At 36.4% G+C, this 19,709-nt stretch overlaps 1 protein-coding gene across 6 annotated transcripts in view; it reads left to right on the top strand.

Annotated features, from left to right (window-relative positions):
• Positions 1–19,709, top strand: part of themis (thymocyte selection associated) — an 85,558-nt gene that overhangs the window by 51,566 nt on the left and 14,283 nt on the right. For 2 of the 6 annotated variants that reach the window (XM_069886973.1, XM_069886974.1), the window contains exons 2-5: positions 8,338–8,403; positions 11,159–11,243; positions 13,171–13,329; positions 17,932–18,387. In XM_069886973.1, coding sequence (XP_069743074.1) covers positions 11,213–11,243; positions 13,171–13,329; positions 17,932–18,387 — 646 coding nt within the window. In that variant the 5' untranslated portion in view covers positions 8,338–8,403; positions 11,159–11,212. The remainder of the gene's footprint in view (positions 1–8,337; positions 8,404–11,158; positions 11,244–13,170; positions 13,330–17,931; positions 18,388–19,709) is intronic. The other 4 variants (XM_069886972.1, XM_069886977.1, XM_069886976.1 and 1 more) reach the window with 3 other exon arrangements.

Here is a 19,709-nt window from a genome sequence, read left to right as displayed (position 1 = left end):
TGAATCGCAGCACAATATGTATCAAGATGGGTCAGTGAGGAATGTTGTTACAGGTTTAAATTGAGTCCATACAGTGTAAACAAGGATGCATACATACTTACGACGTGTTCATTTTGAGCTATGACCAGTCGTCACAATGGAACACGGTCATAGGTCAGGGACTGAAAAAGTGAGGACAGAGTTACCAGGGTTAGAGAGTCTCCATTGTAATAATAGTGTTAGTGACCATCCTGACCACTAGAGACTAGTTACTGCAGCTCAGCTGGATTCCTCCACAGGGTCTGGAGTGAGTTCTGTTTTAGCTAATAAATATAGTTGTTTTAAAAGAACACCAGTTTCTTTTAAAACAACTATATTTCTATCGAACTATCTAGAGATTGCATACCCTCCTATTATGTCTGCTGTTTGTGTGATGAAATATATGAAATCAATCTTTGCAAGACATTGAATTCCTCAAATTGGCTACAGTGGCAATGAACCATGCTACAGCTGTAGAGAAATCCAGAACTTTGCTGAAATGTAAGATTTTCTAAATGTGACTTCAAGTCCTCTGCATTCACAGTCAAAAGGTAAAGCAGAGAAAGGAGTTCACATAGTTAAACAGTTGCTCAAGAAAGCACTAGACAATGGCTCAGATCTGTATCTAGGTCTATTGGGTTACAGAGCTTCACCACTTGAACATGTCATGTCACCCACTGAGTTTCTGATGGGATGTAAACTACACACCACACTTCCCTTCTCTGAAGACAAAAACAAGAACAGAGATGTTGAATGGAAACAAAAGCATCTGCAATGTCAAATCAAGTCACCTTTATTTATCATTTATATGATGCTCGAACGGTAAAGACGAGATAACATTTTTCCAGGATCACTGAGCTTATTTACATAAGTACAAGTTAAAATAGAAGTTAAACACAAAAAATATTAAATATTAAGACATACACTGTAAGAGTCCCCTTTACTAAGGTACTCTGTGCACATCTGTTCTGGGAATTCAGGAGTTTGAGGACCTGGAGGAAAAAAAAACTTGCCCAATCTGGACATATATGGGCCTTAGTGCTACCAGAAGGCAGAAGAGTGAACAGTTTACTTGAGGGGTGTGTGGAATCCTCCACAATGTTTATTGCCTTTCGCCTAAAAGACAAAGAGCAAACTATGACAAGTCAGAAAGAAGCTTAGGGCCATTGGCACAACATGACACAGTGAGACTCACTGATTCCAACACTTGGGACAAGAAGGCCTCTGTTCTGGAGGATGTAAATCCAAGATCCTAATCAGTCAGAACAAAGGATGGTCAAATACTGAGATGGAATAAAAAGAGCCTGCTGAAAATGCAAGAGACTCTGCAAGATCCAGCCTGCACAGCAACAGAGGAAACACCACCAGTGTTCGACAGTAGTGGACCAGCAGAGCCGAGACAAAAACCTGTGTAACGAAGATCCACATGTGTTATCAAAGCACCTGACAGACTGACTCTCTAAAAGAAAAAGAACTGCACACTTAAAAAGTTGGTGCTGTTTATGTTTGTGTTAAACTTTAAATTGAAATGAATACTGTATTTGTGTGTCATGTCATTAGATTAAACATCTGAAGGAAAGGGGATATAATGATAGAGTGGTAGTGATCATCCTGACCACTAGAGAGAATCATACACCAGTTGTTTCAGCTCAGCTGGATTCAACATTGATGCATCCATATGGTCCTGAGTGATTTCTGCTTTAGGTAATAAATATTGTTGTTTTAATAGAACTCAAGTTTATTTATTACAATAAAAAGAAACATCATATCAGTAACACATTTAATTGTTTCAGGTAACTTGATTTCCTTGTTTAGATCAATACTGGCCTGTTCTGCTCCAAGTTATTCATCTCTAATATTAACTCCACTTCTTCTTTTCCTTGGTGTCCAGGGCATTTCCAGCATCCTCCTTTTCATTTCAGCAATAGCTTTAACCTGCATTTCACAGGTTTCACGTGACCTTTTGTTTGTTTTATCCCTCTTCAGCTTCCCTTCTTAATCTGGTAACCAGACATATTGTAAACATTAAGATCCCCTCTGAAATCCTGGCCTCATCTTTTCTTCTGCCAATCCCTTCTACAACTTTAAACAAAATTGTTTCCTCACTTTATTTAGTTTGAGTGACAGGTGTTCAACCTAAAACATTAACTCTGTTTCTCTTTCATAGATGTTGCTGTTCTTATTTCTTAAAGGAAAATGTTAAACTGGAGCCTCTCTGTCCAATTACGTGAGGAATCAGATCCAATGGGTAATGATCATCAAAGAGGAACTGAGGAGTTTTACCAGTCTTGATCAATTTACCTCTTAGATTGAGGGGATATAGGGTCTTCGTCTCAACTATGCTATTGTCCTCACAAATAATGTTCTAAGGCCTTCCAGAGCAGGAGATCATCGTCTTTCTCATAATCCTTTTTATCAATTCTGATGACCTTTCTCCTCCCTACCCCTTTACTTTGATGCTTTGACATTTGTAAAGTTAAAATGGGTGTACAGTAACTCTTGGGGTTATCAACTCAGTCAAGCAGTGGAAAGACAAAGATTATGTATGGGTCAGAAAGATACAAGTGTGACCACATCATGATTCAGACACAAACTAGTCACTGGTGCTTTATTTCTACAAATGGTGGAGTATCTCCACCTGAATTTTGTGGTCTCTTGAAGTAGGTCATTGGTGACTTACTTTAAGAGGCCACAAAATTTCTATTTCACCTCTATTTCAATGGTGTCCTTGTTTAAATGTTACATTTTAAATGTAAACATACAGCAATTTTAAATGTAACAGGCCGTTTTGGCTCCCGAGACCATGCCGCCCAATTATACTCAATTGACCTACAACCCCCATATATTTTTGAACGGTGGAAAGAAACCAGAGCCTCTGGGAAAAACTCACGAAGACACAGGGCGAACATACAAACTCCTTACAGATCATGTGGGATTCAAACCCCAGGCCTGTAACAGCATTGCACTAACCACTATGCTAACCATACCACCCCTTGTGGATATAATTGTTCTTCAAGAAGAAATAGTCAAGGGAAGTACACAAAAGAGCCAAAGTGAAGGAAATATGAATATCTGCCTTTCAGAGTGGAAGGAGAAATTGATAGGATTGGGTAAGTAATTGCTGTTAACATTGCCAGATGTTCATAGAGCAAGACAATAAGTTAAAGACCCCAGTTAATGAAAGCATAAACCAGGAGAAATTATTCCATTGGTTGGGGACTCAAGAATTGAAAAAATGCTCATTATCTTACTTTGCCTGTTCAGCTGAGATCATTTTTTTTCACTGATTCCTGTGGGATGAATGAGTGATATTTCTGTTTGGCCTCGTAGCAAAACTATTGAGGGTTTATTGGCTCCTTTCAGCCTTTTTCAGAAAATCCTGGATTTCAATTAGTTGGGCAAAACCTGCCATCCAATTCTAGAATATGCATGGTATGGATGCTATCACCTTTTAAATCTACAGTTCTATTTCCATGCATTTCATCTTCTTACAGCAGTTTTTTGTGGGTTTTATGCCTATGGTTATTCCAGTAGTTTTAAGTTAACCATCCCATGGGAGTTCTCTACAAATATTTCAACAATGTGGATGGAGTGTCAGTCTGTTGCAATAATCAAGTTGCAGAACACTCTCTTTGGAAATTAGTTAATTTTCTCAATCCAGAATTTCTAGTTGGAGAAGAGACTTAAATGTAATTAAAATCAAAGGATAGATGGGATGGGTCTGAAGAGTTTCTTGAATGTTATCAAAGGTCAGAAAGTAACAAATAAAGAAAATCACAAAAATGTCACTTCATTCCTAACATACATTATGCATTAAACTTTGAACAACCAAATTAAATTTATACTTAATAAAATAATGCAAAAAAACAAAGACTTCTGGTCCAATAAGTAGCAGAGTGTGCAAGTGGGAGCGAAATGAAAATGGTCTGTGATGCATGGTCATGTTTTCTTATGAATTATTTCATTGGTTGAACTTTGGTTAATAAAACTAAAGACTAAAGCTGGTATAACTATTGACACAAAAATTGGGATTTGGTATTTTATTCACAGAATAAAATCTAATTCATTCTATTTCTTTAATTATAATTTGCATTGAAATGTAATAAATACTAACTGGAGTGTGGAGAAAATGACACATGCTTAACTGAGGAATTTAATACTGAAAGAATTGAAAGAGCATTAAAGTGAAAATATTTTGCAGAATATAAATTAGTTCCTTCATTTTTGGATGGCAAAAATCTACATCAGAAGATCAAACGAGCACTTGAGATCAAACCAGGGGTGTGTGGCGTAGGGAGAAGACGTGGAAAAACCTCCCCCCTTGCAGAACTATTAAAAACCCAATTTTAAAGTTTTTATACTTTTTTAGAAAATATTGAATGTATTGCTGATATATTCTGAAAGCAGTTATGAGGAAAACAAAAGGTCAAGCAGTTTAAAAAAACAATTTCTAAACAGCTATCAAATATAAAAGAACTTGGGCCTACCATCAAAATGGAGCCTCCAGAGTCGATTCCTCCTCACCCAAGACTGCAACGGCAGTCCCTGGGTAAGATCTATTCGACTCCGGCGCCGACTTTATGCAGCGTTGTGGAAGATGGCACTGGTGTCCAAAGACATTTTCCTCTGGATCATGAGGAGCAACTGCATATGTGAGAAACTTTGCGCATGTGCATTATATCACGTACGGCCTGAGCTGCAGGGGGAACCCGACTTCTCTCAGCCCAGCGACGTTGGGCTGACAAGAGGGGCAATCCAAACCCGCAGTCGGGCTGAAATGCCATCTCTATCGACGGAGGAGGAAGAAGGTGACATTGGAGGGGGACTGGAAGAAGAAGAAATTTACCCAGGTATGGAGGAGGAAGAGTCTGTTATATATAAGGGTAGGTCCATAACTGGACAGGTTTCAACAAAGTTTAAATCTGACTCTCCAGACCCACCATCTCAAGTTGATGTATCTAAACAGATAGAAAATTTGGCAACTCAGATGGATCAAGGTTTTTTTTAATCTATGAAGGAACAACTTGCTGATATCAAGGGGGAGATACCATCTATTAAGTTGGATGTGGCAAAGTATGTGAAAATGGTGGATAAGGTGCAAGATAAATTTAAAAAGATTTTCATGTCTGTAAGGATGATGTGGAACAATGTAAAGAAAAGATGGGTCAGATGGAGGATTCATTTACTTGTTGGGAAATTCAGAGAAATGATTTATTGAAGAAAATTGATGCTTTGGAGCATCAAAGTCGAAGGAACAATGTTCAAATTGGGCTTCTGCAAGATTTTGAAAACCCAGATCCAGTTCAATTTTTTCAGAAGTGGATTCCCGAACTTTTTGGGAAAGATTATTTTGCGAATGGTTTGGAATTGCATAGAGCTCATCGAAGGAAACCTCTTTCAGGTCAAGCTCCATGTTCTATCCTGATTAGATGTTTACACTATCAGGATAGAGAATTGATCTTAAGAATTGCAGTTCAAAATGCGAGAAGCAATCATTGGTAGGCCCCATGGTAGTTAAGAATAGTAGTTTTCTTTGATGCTGGTTTGAGCCAAGCTGTTATTAAATGGCGTAAATAATTTTATTCTGCTAAAGCTGTTTTGTGGAAGAAAGGATACAAATTTGCTTTTCGATATCCTGCTGTACTTTGTTTTTTATGGAGACTTTCAATCTCAGTTCTTTAGTGATGCTGCCGAAGCTCTTACATTTGCCAATTCTCTACTGGATAATAAACAGATGAAAAGTCAAGAAAGCTTTTTACAACAGTCTGTTCCAGTTGAGAAGGGGAAGAATGGAAGGCAAGAGAAGGAATCTCAGCAGTTGATTGATATTGATATCAACAATGATCAAGTTAATAGAGATCTGGAGGAAGGATATCATACTTGAAATCATTTGTTGATTTTTGTTTGTTCTGTTCCGGTAAAGGGGGGGGGGGGTGGTTTGACTACTGATCCTTCCAAAGTCATTGGCCACTCCTGCATAATTGAGGGGGGTAATACTGTAGTACAGTATTATTGTTTTTTGGTGTTTTTTTAATATATGTCTTTTCTTTTGAGGAGATTATTTAGTCTTTTTTATGTGCTTGCCATGGAGAGGAGTTTCATCATGTGTGGTAAAGTGATTTTTGAAATGAATTGTAATGATGACTAATAAAAATCTTGCTACTTTTAATGTTAATGGGCTTAATAATCTGATTAAGAAAAAAGTGTGTTGGCATACATTAAAAAATTGAAATTTGATGTTGCTTTTTTGCAAGAAACACATTTGAGAAGGAACATCAGAAATTGAAAAGAGATTGGGTTGGACAAGTTATAGTATCTTCGTTTAATTTGAAAGCAAGAGGAGTTGCTATTTTGATTGATAAAAAGTTAACTTTTAAATTGGAATCAGTTATTGAGTCAGTTGGTAGACTTTTGATAATTGTAAAAAAATTTCTGAGTCTTGGACTTTACGCAGCTTTGTTTATCCTAATATAGAGGATGAGAAATTTATGTTGGATTCTTTTCTTAATTTAAATCAAGCATATGAAAAAATTATGGTAGGAGGTGATTTTAATTGTTGTTTGGATCCATTATTAGATAAATCTCCAAAAACAGTAGTTAGGACTAAAATGGCTAAACAATTAATGGTGTTAATGAAAGATATGAATTTAATAGATATTTGGAGAAGGTTAAATCCTAAAGAGAAAGATTTTTCATTTTATTCATTTCAACATGATTCTTATTCTAGAATAAATTTATTTTTGGTATCAGCACAATTGCAAGGCTGGGTTTTGAAGGCTGAAAGTAAGAGTGGGATTTTGTCTGATTATTGTTATTAATAACATGTACTGGTTCAGAGAGAATTGATAATATATATTGATGGAGATTTAATTCTTTGTTGTTGAAAAATGTCAAATTTTGTTCATTTATAAGAGATCAAATACAGCTTTTTTTTTGAAAATAAACATTACAAACATAAATTTGAGAAGTTATTACAGAAAAACTAGACAAAGGTATTAGGAATTAGGGGAAAGAGCTCATAAAGTATTTGCTTGACAATTAAAAATGGAATAAGCTTCTAGAACAATAAATGCTATTAGATATGATTCAATGATTACATTTAAACCTCAGGAAATTAATGAAGTTGTGGAGGATGAGATTAAAATTTATAATTTTTTAAATCTAATTTGGATTTACCTTTTTTGAGTGGTTAAAATATTAAAGATTACTGTTAAAGAAGTAATAGATGCACTTCAATCTATGCCAAATGGGAAGTCTCCAGGGGATGATGCTTTACTTCTGAATTTTGTAAAAAAAATTCAGGACTTATTAATTCTTTATTGATGGAAGTATTGAAACAGGCTATAGAGGTTCATTCTTTTCCGATTATTTTTCCCAAGTAATTATTACAGTTATTCTTAAAAAAGATAGGGATCCATTGAAAGCAGGATCTTATAGACCAATTTTGTGTTATTAAATGTTGATTATAAAATTGTAGTGAAGATTCTGGCTAATAGGTTGGCTAAATATTTACCAGATTTAATTAATTTACTCCAGGTGGGTTTTATTAAAAATTGTTATTGGGAAAAAATATTGTGAAGTTGATTTCTTTAATTAATACTTCTTGGGAGAGATCCAACCTACCAATGGTTATTTCATTGATGCAGAAAAGGCCTTTGATAGAGTAGAGTGGAGTTTTTTTAATTTAAAGTTTTAGAGAAATTTAAATTTGACCTTTTTTTTATTGGTTGGATTAAAGCTTTATATAGAAGTCCTACTACTAGAGTTGTGACAAATGGACAGTTATCTTTACCTTTTATGTTGACCAGATCAACTAGACAAGGCTGTCCTTGGTCACTGGCTCTATTTGCATTAGTTATTGAACCTTTGGTTCAGGAGATTAGATAAGATAGTAATATTAAAGGTATTAAGGTGAAATCTGATGAATTTAAAATTAACTTGTTTGTGGTGATGTTTTGATATATTTAACAGAACCTCAGAATTCTTTGAGGAGTTTACATGATAATTTTGAACAGTATGGTGAGACATCAGGTTATAAAATTAATTGGGAAAAGAGTGAGATTATGTCATTAGCTGAAATTGATTATTCTTCATGTAGGCATATTGTGAAATTTAAATGGTTGGATCAGATTAAGTATTTAGGTGTTAAGGTAGATTGTAATTATAATCACTTATATGAATTAAGTTATTTTCCATTATTGTCTAAAATTAAATATGATCTGAATTGATGGAAAGATTTACCAATTACATTAATAGGAAGAGTTAATTGTATTAAAATGAATATTTTTCATTGAATTCGGTATTTGTTTCAATCTTCAGATTCCTCAAAAAAATTTTAAGGATTTAAATGCCTTGGTGAGGAAATGTTTATGGAAGGATAAAATGGTAAGGGTGTCATTACAGAAATTAATTTGGAAATATGAATTAGGAGGTCTGCAACTTGCTAATTTTCAAAATTATTATGATGCAGCACAATTGAAATTTATTAATAGGATGTTTGAAATAGATAAACCTTTGATTTGGGCTAATATTGAATTATCTCAAATTGGTGAGAAGAAGTTGGATCAGTTTATTTATAGATGGAATCCTAAGTTATTGAGTAGTTATAATTTACCTGTTTTGAAACACTTAATGGATTTATGGTATAAAAAAAATGAAGTCATAGGTACTCAATATGTAAGATTTCAGGTAAAAATCCATTGTATCAAAATAAGCTTTTCCCCTTTACACTTAATAATCAACTTTGAAGTTATGGATCAAAAGGGTATTAAAATGGTGCAAGATTGTTATGAAGCAGGAAATTTTATTTCTTTTCAAAGAATGAAAGAGAAGTATGATATATCTTCAAATACTCTTTTTCTTTTTACCAAATTAAAGCTTTATTGTTGGTTAATTTTGGTTATATTTTACAGATACCTAGATGGTCTAAGTTTGAAATTTTACTTGCTGAGGGTGATAAGAAGGGATTTATATCTGATATGTATGCTTTATTACGGAATAAAATGCTTAAGCCGGATATGCATAAATCTAGATTGAAATGGGAGAATGATTTAGGAATACTTATATCTCAGGATGATTGAATGAATTTATGTAGGGATAGTATGACTAAAATTGTAGGGTATCGATTAGTTCATTATAATTTTATTCATCAATTATATTTAACTTCTGAAAAATTAAGGAAATATAATTTTAGCTCTTCGTATTTATGTTTTAGATGTTGTAAGGATGTGGTTCTTTTTTGCATTCTACTTGGTCATGTGAAACAGTGAAACCTTTTTGGAATAGACTTAAGGAATTTTTAGAAGTTATTCTGAAAGCAAAATTTTCATTAGATCCTTTAGTATTTTTGTTGGGTCAGTTGAGGATCAGTTTAGAATTAAAATTAAATAGATTTCTGATTTCTTTTTGAGATTGGCATTAGCTGTGGCTAGAAAATGTCTGGCAATTACTTGGAAAAATGAGATTGATTTGAGTATTCAGAGATGGCATATGGTGTTGATGTCTTGTATTCCATTGGTGAAGATAACATATAATTTACTTGATAATTATCTTTTTTATCGTAAAACTTGGAGCCTGTATTTCGATTATATGGGGTTGAATTATTAAATCCCCTCACTGCACAGTAGTAGGGTTACTCCAAACCATGGTAATTAACTGATGAATTTTGTTGTTATGAGTGATCTCCTTTTTTTCTTTCTTTTTTGGGTAGGTTAGGGGGGGTGGGTTGAGGTGGGTGGGTTAGAGAAGGGGGTGGGGGTTGTAGGGGGTTAGTTTTAAAATATTATGTATGTATTTTATAATTGTTTTTGTTTTATTCATTAATTGTATGTTTCAATATTTGCATCGTGATTCAATAAATAACATTTTAAAAGTAAAAGAGATCAAACCAACAAGATTATTAACAAAAATAAGTGGTATAATTGAAAATCTCTATATTGATGTCGTGGTAAAAAGTAAAGGCTAATGAATAAATAAGATAAGAAATCCTTTGAAAAAGGCACCTGTCAATAAAAATACAAGAATTAAAAATTGTCATTTAGCTTATCCAACTTATTCCAGCATCAAATCGCTTTGTCAAGGAACAATCTGACCACGTTATGACATGCAATATGTTATACGACATTTTAATCTGTGTCAAATTAATCAGTAAATATTTCATGCACTATGTAAGGCAGTGTTTTATATACTTCCACAAAATGAATGTTGCTGGTAAGGCCATCCTGAGTTTAAGAGACATTTCAACCCTCAAGGAGACCATTCAACCGGTCTTTATTTATATTTTATTTGTGATAGAACTATGAAATTTAGTTCCAAACTCCAATCTTGAATGGATCCACATCTAATTTTTGACACAGGAAAGAAGCAAAAGGGCAAAGACAATAATTTGGAATGTGCAGAAAACTCAGGGAGAAAAAAAAAGCAATCCCAATCCATGTCACCACCTAATTAATTTTTCTTAAGTCAGTGTCTTCATTAAGAATTTTATATGGTGACCTCAGCTCCTCTGAACAGTTTGAAGATGAGTAAAATTATTTCCAAAACTATTCAAACAATGTACCATAAATGATGGAAACTTTTGCTGAGGTTGGATCTCCATCTCCTTCTCTCTCTTCACCTCTCCCTCCCTCCCCTCTCTCATTTCTTCTCTTCATCCATCTTTCTTCCTATCTCATCTTCTTGCTCTCCCTCTTTGCTCTCTTTCCCTCTCTCCCTCTACAATGATTTACAAATTGTGTTTCCTGTTTCAGGATGCATAAAACATTATGAATATTCATTGAGAACCATCAATAGTTAGTCATGGGCTGCAGAATTTCATTAACTGACAATTAGTAAAATTTAGGAATTTTAGATAGAATGGTGATAATGAAAATCTTGCAATTATTTATCAATAAATGGGTACAATAGTGACTGGAGTTCAGAGTTAAAAATAAATTAACCGAAGATGCTTAAAATATGCTGGAAAATAAAATACAGTGGTTCCAGTAAATGCACTTGCTTTTTACATCGAATAGATAAATGTGCATCTATTTCTGATCTAAAATAAATGGCAAATCACGTTGAATAAATGATTTATAATATTTAAATTACGCATACATTTCAACTTATGATTTACTTTCTGTTTCTGTCTTTCTCCCTGCAGCCTGTCAGAATCAGTTAAACTATGTGAAGCCTTCATGTCACACCTGAACCCAGAATGTGCTTCAGATCATATATTTTCATGCCAAGTTGGTGTTATCATGTTGAGCTTGTTGGGCTTCCTGATTGTTCCTAAATGTATCATGATAATGAAGTTGCTTCCGTATTCTAAATTCCCTCCACAAACATTTGTCTCTGTATCTCTATTGTTTTCAGACCTTGATTAAGCCTTTGATTTAATATCTCACTTTAGTTACTCCTTTATCATGATAAGTTTTCTTAAATGAAGTATGTTACATTCACTATATAAATACAGGCTATTATATTCAACAGATATTTTACTGTAGTAATACTAAAAGAGGGAGAGGCAACAATTCATTTCATCCATCAGGTGATGATGAGTCAGACCATGAGCAATGAACTTTCTGCCAGCACATGAAGCAGATCCTGCTGGTGCCTAGCAATAGCAAGGACATAGAACCATCACAGTGCTGAGTAGCTATACCACTCACTCTGGCCTGACCAAAACCACCCTTACCTGATGCCTCTGCATGCATATTCTCTTGATATTCCAGTCCAATTGTGTGCGAGGACTGGGAAAGGAAAGGGTTCACATCAGTTTTCAGCGCAACATTATGTAACCCAAACAGATGTTCTTTTTAAAGGGTGGGGGCTATTCATCCCTGGATGTTTGGACCCAAGTATGAGGAACATTATAATGAATCAGTGCTGTCTGGGATTGCATTAAATAAGGTCCATGTTATTGGGGCAGGCGGATGCGTTCCTATAAAATGGTCTAAATTACTATTCTCCGTAACACAAAGCCACATCGCCTGTTATTGGGTAAAGAAATGTATGTTGAAAATAATAAATAGTGTTGATTTACTTTTTAACCACACAAATTCTTTGAGAGCGAATTTTATTCCATATCCCAAATTTTATGGAGCAATTTGTGAACTTCATAAGGGTGAATTTCTGTAACTTGAACAGCTGTAACATGGGGATCAGCTGTATTAATGCACTCATTTTATGTTCCATAAACTTGAGAACAAACAACATTCTGCTTCCTTTTTCGCCTGTAGCCTCTGAACTCATTAGCCTAAATAAATCTCGATGAAGTAGTCTTAATTTTAAAATCCTCCCTTATGCTTTGAAACCTCTCCACATTCTCACTTTCCATCCTCCTGTCCAGTCCTACCTCTGTCAAGGTTTCTGTGATCCTCAAATCCTGGCTTCCTGATTGTTCCTAAATGTATCATGATAATGAAGTTGCTTCCGTATTCTAAATTCCCTCCACAAACATTTGTCTCTGTATCTCTATTGTTTTCAGACCTTGATTAAGCCTTTTATTTAATATCTCACTTTAGTTTATCATGATAAGTTTTCTTAAATGAAGTATGTTATATTCACTATATAAATACAGGCTATAATATTCAACAGATATTTTACAGTGCTGTTTGGGGTATATTGGGCCATGTATTATACTTGAGACTGTCTTTTAATATCTTTTAATTGCTATTCTGAATTATTATCTTCCTGTGATTTAATGTCTTAATTTTAACCTATGAGAAACATATTTATATGAATTCCTTTCCTTTGGCTTGGCTTCGCGGACGAAGATTTATGGAGGGGGTAAAAAGTCCACGTCAGCTGCAGGCTCGTTTGTGGCTGACCAGTCCGATGCGGGACAGGCAGACACGATTGCAGCGGTTGCAAGGGAAAATTGGTTGGTTGGGGTTGGGTGTTGGGTTTTTCCTCCTTTGCCTTTTGTCAGTGAGGTGGGCTCTGCGGTCTTCTTCAAAGGAGGCTGCTGCCCGCCAAACTGTGAGGCGCCAAGATGCACGGTTTGAGGCGTTATCAGCCCACTGGCGGTGGTCAATGTGGCAGGCACCAAGAGATTCTATATGAATTACATATCTTGATTTTACATTAGTTAAAATATATATTGTAATCCTTAAATTGTTTAAATTAAATTTGTGAGAAATAATGGAAAGTATCTGAAAATGTTTCCTCCAGGTTCCGAATATGAAATGAATGGACAAGTGTGTAGCCTGAGCACAGGAGAAATTATTAAGGTCATTGGATTAAAAATAGTCAAAGTTAAAGCCATGAGTCATGAATTAATTGAAGGGAACAATTTCTCATCCACAGTGGAGTTGCCATTGGATTATCCAGGTAAGGTTTATGTTGTTTAAGATCATCTAAAAATTTGCATTGTCCTGTTCACTTTCCCTCACTGACCTCCATTGCTTTCCAGTTAAGAAATACTCCATATTTAAAATTGTCACCATTGTTCCCAGGTTTCTCTCTCGCCTTGATCCTTCCTATCTCTACAACCTCTTCCTTCCTGAAACCTCTGAAAATGTCACTTATTCAGACAACCACATGCGTATGCAGTTCATGCCAGCTGTGTGTTCAGCTGCTGTGGTTTTATGTGCAACTCCCTCAATAAAACTCTCCATTTCCTTTTAACTTTTTTTCACCTTTTTATCATCTTCCCCAGTAAGATCTCTACTGAGAAGAGCTGTTATACTTTTCACTTGGCTTAAGGTGCTAGAAAATTGGAAGCTGTTGTGGCTGAAGCCAGATGAATTATTTGTCCAACACTAAAACACAGGTACATGTGTATAATAAAATGTGTTGTACATTTCACGTGAGGAAATAAGGTTTATGTAAGCTTTCATAGCTCTATTTGTTTCTGCAAAAAGTAAATGCAACCACTTATGAAATCATTTCTTTCTAACACCTAGATGAATGTAGTCACATGTAATAGAGTGAAGTTCTGCAGCCTTCTTCGATGGAGTTAAAATTTCTCATCACACTATTTTGAGAAATAGAGCATTGCTCAATATTTATACAACATTCAAGCTTCCTTTTATTGTCACATAATAATACATTAAAAATGTAACAAACATGATATACTTTAACTTTTGTCTGCTGTAAGGCAAATAAAGAGTCACCATGAGCCTGGTGCCCTAAAATAGGAGAAAGAGCAGCACAAGAGAGTCCCTTCAGAGCCAATGAGTGTCCGTGGATTCGCCCCCAAAACTCCTGCAGCCTCTGTAGTGGCACAAACTCCTGTTTGCTTCATCAGCAATCTGAGCTCCAGATCCATACCTCCGAAATGACCAGGAAGCTTTCAACTCCCATGGTCCTTCAGGAGCCTTTCTTACCCTCAGCACCCACGCAATCTGGTTTTGATACCTTCCCATAAGCCACTTTCCAACAGCCTGCAGCTCATGCAGATCCCCTGATTGTAAGTTGTCTGCAGCAGGTGGGGATCACTCAGCCGCTTAGCCCCTCACTGGTCTGCTGCCATGGTCACCTTCCCGTGAGGAAGTTTCAGCTGCTGAGCCTCTCGCTGGCATTCTGTCGTAGTCATCATCCTATGGGTCATCACTTTTCTTTTTCCTTCTCAACAGTGGAGGGAGGAGGGGAGTGTTACCTCTGTTTCTGGTGTCCTGTGCCAGTCCAGCTGCAACCCCTTGTGGTTGTTGTCAAGCACAGACCCCATGGTTATGGGATTTTAAGTAAAAACACTATCAGCTCCTTTAACAGGCAAGATATGGCCTTTATAGAGATGCGGGTATTAGGACCAGGTGGTTGAACCCTTCAGAACAGTGCAGTGTCTCCACTCTCCCTGGTCTGTACCAGTGGCAGTGCTGCTGTTGCAGCAGGCTCTGGCAGTGCCACCATTAAAAAAAAAAGCCTGCTAAAGAAAGATGATCATACTGCTTTTTGTGGCACTTATGGGCATGAGTTGAATGTGTTTCTCTTCTCACAATAGCAACTATACATCAGAGGTATATTGGTTGTGGAGTACTTTAGGTGCTTCATGTTGTCCTGATGCAAGATCTTGACCCAAAACAATGACTATCTCTTTGTCTGCACAGATACTGAGTTCTTCTAACAATGTTTGACATGCTGTTTGGAATGAAAGGCAGACTTCTCTAGCAAATTGTGTGCAACAAGAACAGGAGTGCAAGGGAATGATTTTGGATTTAAAGAGCTACAAAGCAGGGAAACAGGCCCTTCGACCCAACTTGTCTATGCCAACCACAATCGCTGACTAACCTAGTGTCTTAGGCCTATGTTTGGCTCATATGCCTCTATGCGAATGTCTTTTAAATGCTGTAATTGTCACTAGAGCTTCATCTGACAGCTTATTCCATATACTCACCACCCAAAGAAATTACCCTCAGGTCCCCTTTAAATCTGTCCTCTCTTCACCTTACACCTATGCCCTCTGGTTTAGAATCCTCTCCCCGGGAAAAAAACTGGGACTATTCACCTTACCTGTGCCCCCCCCCCCCACCACTGCTCCCACCACCCTAGCCTCCTACATTCCAAGACAAAAGTACTAATTTATCCATTCTCTCCTTTTAACTCAAGCCATTCAACCCCAATAACCTCCTTGTGATATTTTTTGCACCCTTTTCAACTTCATGACAACTTTCCTAAAGCACACATTACTCCAAATGTGGCCTTACCAGCATCTTGTACAACTATACCATGAAGTCCAACTCCTGTACTCAGTACCCTGACTGATGAAACCAAAGTATACCAAACACTTCCCTCATGGCCCTGACTACCTGTATTGCTCATTTTAGTGAACTATGGTGCTGCACTCCTTGGGATCTCAGTTTTACAACACTCTCCAGTGGCCTACCATTTATGTCTTCCTGTCTTGGTTTGACGTACCAAAATATGACGTACCTCACATTTACGTGAATTAACCTCCATTTGCTATTCCTCAGCCCACTTACCCAAATGATCAGGATTCCATTGGAATCTTTAGACAACTATCTTCATGGTCCACTATGCCACCAATTTTAGTGTCATCTGCAAACATATGAACTCTGCCACCTATATTTGCCTTAAATAACTCTTATTTCCATCTATGAGGATAAAGTACTGGAAAATATAAATTAAGATAAGTGTAAAAGATTTGAATAAGAATACAGGTGGGGTGATTAGTAAGTTTGCAGATGAAACTAAACTTGAAGGTGTAGTGGACAGCAGAATGCATATGAGCTGTGAACGTGGTCAAGGGAAAGGCAGATAGAATTTAACTTGGGGAAAGTTCAAAATAATGCATTTTGGAAGTTAAATGAGGCCAGGACATACACAGTGCATGGCAAAGCCCTGGGGAGTAGAATAAAGAGACCAAGGGATACATGAAACAAAGGGAGACAGGGTGGCAAGGAAGTCATATGACATGCTTGCCTTTATTGCCCGAGTACAAGAAGTTGGGATGTCACACCTCAGTTGTACAAAACATTGGTTCACACGGAGGATAGATTGCAGTTCTGATCGCCCCACGTGTGGAAGTTATAATTAAGCCGGAGATGGTGCTGAAAAGATTTACAAGAATTGTAAGGCTTATGTTATCAGGTGAGATTGAATGGGCCTTATCTGAATATCCTGGACCCAGAGAAATTATAGAAGATGAAATGCTCCATTTCCTTGTTATCTATTGGCTTACCATTTTCGATTTGTGTGCTTGCAAGGTCAGGGTCTGAAATACAGGTAGGTCTGGAAGGTGGAAAGATTTTTGACTGGAACTGGAGTCTGGATCATCACTGGGGGGGGGGGTGGGGGTGGGGGAAGGTTTTACATACAAGCTGAAACTTGCATAGATGCTGCTTTATCTATATTGGGGTTGACCCCAATATGTCATTCCAGACTTAGCATCATTAGTCTCATTGGAATTTGCATTTTTCATTATCATGGGATGTCCTTGTCCCTGTCCTAGAATAATGAGAACTTGGTGCATTAAACACTTATAAATTAAAGTAAAATTAATTATTTTAAACAGCTCTTTCGTTTTGAATATTCACACAACAGAATAGCAATGCACTCAGCTTTTTTCTAGATTAGGGGCAGCACATTGAGCATAGCAGTTAGTGTAATGCTATTACAACGCCAGCGACCCAGGTTCAAATTTAGCCCTGTCTGTAATGAGTTTGTACATTCTCCCTGAGTCTGTGTGAGTTTTCTCTGGGTGCTCCAGTTTCCTCCCACCTTCCAAAAACGTACGAGGTTTATAGGTTAATTGAATGTCCTTGGGTGGCATGGGCTCGTGGACCTGAAGGCCCTGTTACCATGCAGTATTTCTAAATTAAAATTTAAATATGTAAAAATCCAAGAGTGGTTAATCAAATTTATAATTTAGTACTATATTAAAAATATAGTACATGTCATATAAAAACATTATATCTTTGGAGGCTTATTTTGAGTTGAGAATAATCTGTAAATAGCTGGGGGTACTAATTTGTCCTACTTTTCCCAAATACATATTGATGACCGATGAAAATATTCTATCCACTAAAGTTCGGTGAGCTCTGTAGATGATGCAGAGAACATTGCCAAACAGCATTCCCTAGTGGAGGAAAAGGAAATACAACTTCGGATTTCTGCATGTAAGGCATTAACAAAAGGCTCACCATTATTCTCACTACATCTGTACCAGTGATTTAAAAAATAAATTTGGCACTAACCTTTTTTAAGATACCTGATTAATAAGTAGATTCAGTAAATTAATCATTAACCTTCCCTTCAGCTTTCCATTGATGCCTGTTTTGTTGTCTGAATTAGGTTTAAGTGGAAATTTCAATGAAGTTACATTATGCCATTGCTTTTATAATTGCTGGTGTATTTAATGCATACATTAACTGATACATTATGAATTATAAACAAGAAAGTAAGGAATAATATTTTTACAGTTTTTTCTAGGTGGGAAAAATAACATGGAGCTTCTGATTTTATTTTCACCAGGTTTCTTCAAACTCCTTGTTGACCCATACCCATATACTAGTTTTAGTGACATCATAAAATCAATAAAAATTGGTGACAATCACTTGGGCCGTCCACATTTCCGGAGCAATGTGGATATTTTGGTGAACGATGTCTTCGTAAAAGAAGGTGAACACATTGTGCTAAACTCTCTGGTGGAAATAAATGAAAAGGCACATGTGAACTGCACAGTTGTCAAAGAAGGAAGAAGTAAAACATTAAGAATTCCACTCTCATTCAAAGGAACATTTTATGAATGTGAGGATGATCAGTTTTATACGCTGAAAGAGATTGTTGAGTGGAAGCTCACCAAGCATAGAAGACGCATCGTGAAGCCTATGAAGACTACAGCTCACTGGGAAGGGAATCCTTACAGTGAGCATCTACAAAGTGAAATGTGTCTGTTTCCTGTCTATGAAATACAAGCAATGATGAAATGTGAGCAAAATATATTTGTCTGTTGTTTACCATAATGCTGGAAATGTTCTTCTTTTGTGCATTCCTTTCAATGATTTTTAGCCCAGTAAAATGTTTGAGAGGGGCAAACAGAAAGTACTTTAATTACAATTAATTTGTTACCAAAAATGGAGTGGGGGGGGGGAGCTTTAAAGCAGAATCACTTGAATCATTCCATGTATGCAAACTCTGGGTATATCCTCATCAGGATTCAGCAGTCAAGTCCTGTGAAGGATCCACTTTTGTCTTTTCATGCCATTTGCCCACTTGACAGCATCAGTATCAATAGGGGATGTAACATTAATTTCCTTCCCAGAGTTACAGAATCATAATCATTCAATGGAAGTTAGGCCTTTCAGTCCATCCTCTCCATGCTGGACATCAAAGTCCACCGTAGTTATCGATGCTCTTCCTATTCGTATGAATGGCAATATACATGAAGTAATATATATGTCAAAAAAAAAATCGAAAGCTGCATCAAAACTCACCAATTCAGTCTATCTGGCTGTTTCCTCACTTGTATATAATGCAGCTTAGATAGTAGAATCTCACAGCATTGTATAACACAGAGAAAGGTTTTTTGGTTCATCACATCCCCTTAATTCATGCTTCATGGAGACCTAAATAAAAACAAGCCTAGGAAGGATGAAATTAAGATATGATGTTGATTTTTTATTCTGAGCTACAAATAATTGTAACTGGTTATCATAAATTTTAGTAAAGCATTCAACAAGGTCCTATAAAGTAGGCTGATCAAGACAATTAAGGAATGGGATCTATGAAGACTGAATGGTTTGATTCAAATTTGCTGTGGCCTTTGTAGTGATGGAGAGGTGTTTTCCTGACCAATGATGTTTTACAGGGATCAGTGCAGGGACCTCTGGTATTTGTTTTATATACACATACAAACCTATATATAAATATTCTGACTGAAAATGTAAGTGAGCAGTTGAGTAAGTTTGCAGGTTGCACAATATTTGGATGAGTTGGGTCAGAAAGGTTGTCCAAGGATACAGTAGGATACAGATAAGTTGGAAATATTGGTAGAGAAATGGCAAATACAGCTTATCCTAGACAAGTGTGAGGTGTTGTACTTTGGGAGGTCAAATGTAAGAGGAAAGTATACAGTAAATGACAGGACCCTCAAGAGCACTGATGCTCAGAGGGATCTTGGGATGCAAGTCCATAGGTCCCTGACAACAGCAATGGTAAAGAAGCCATTCTTGCCTTTATTGGTCAAACCATAAATCATAAAAAATTGGGAAGGCCTGTTGAACCTATATCAAATTTTGGTTAGGCCGCTT

The sequence above is a fragment of the Narcine bancroftii genome, chromosome 6 (assembly GCF_036971445.1).
Source record: "Narcine bancroftii isolate sNarBan1 chromosome 6, sNarBan1.hap1, whole genome shotgun sequence".
NCBI classification, from domain to species: Eukaryota; Metazoa; Chordata; class Chondrichthyes; order Torpediniformes; family Narcinidae; genus Narcine; species Narcine bancroftii.
This window is presented reverse-complemented; position numbering and strand designations above follow the sequence as displayed.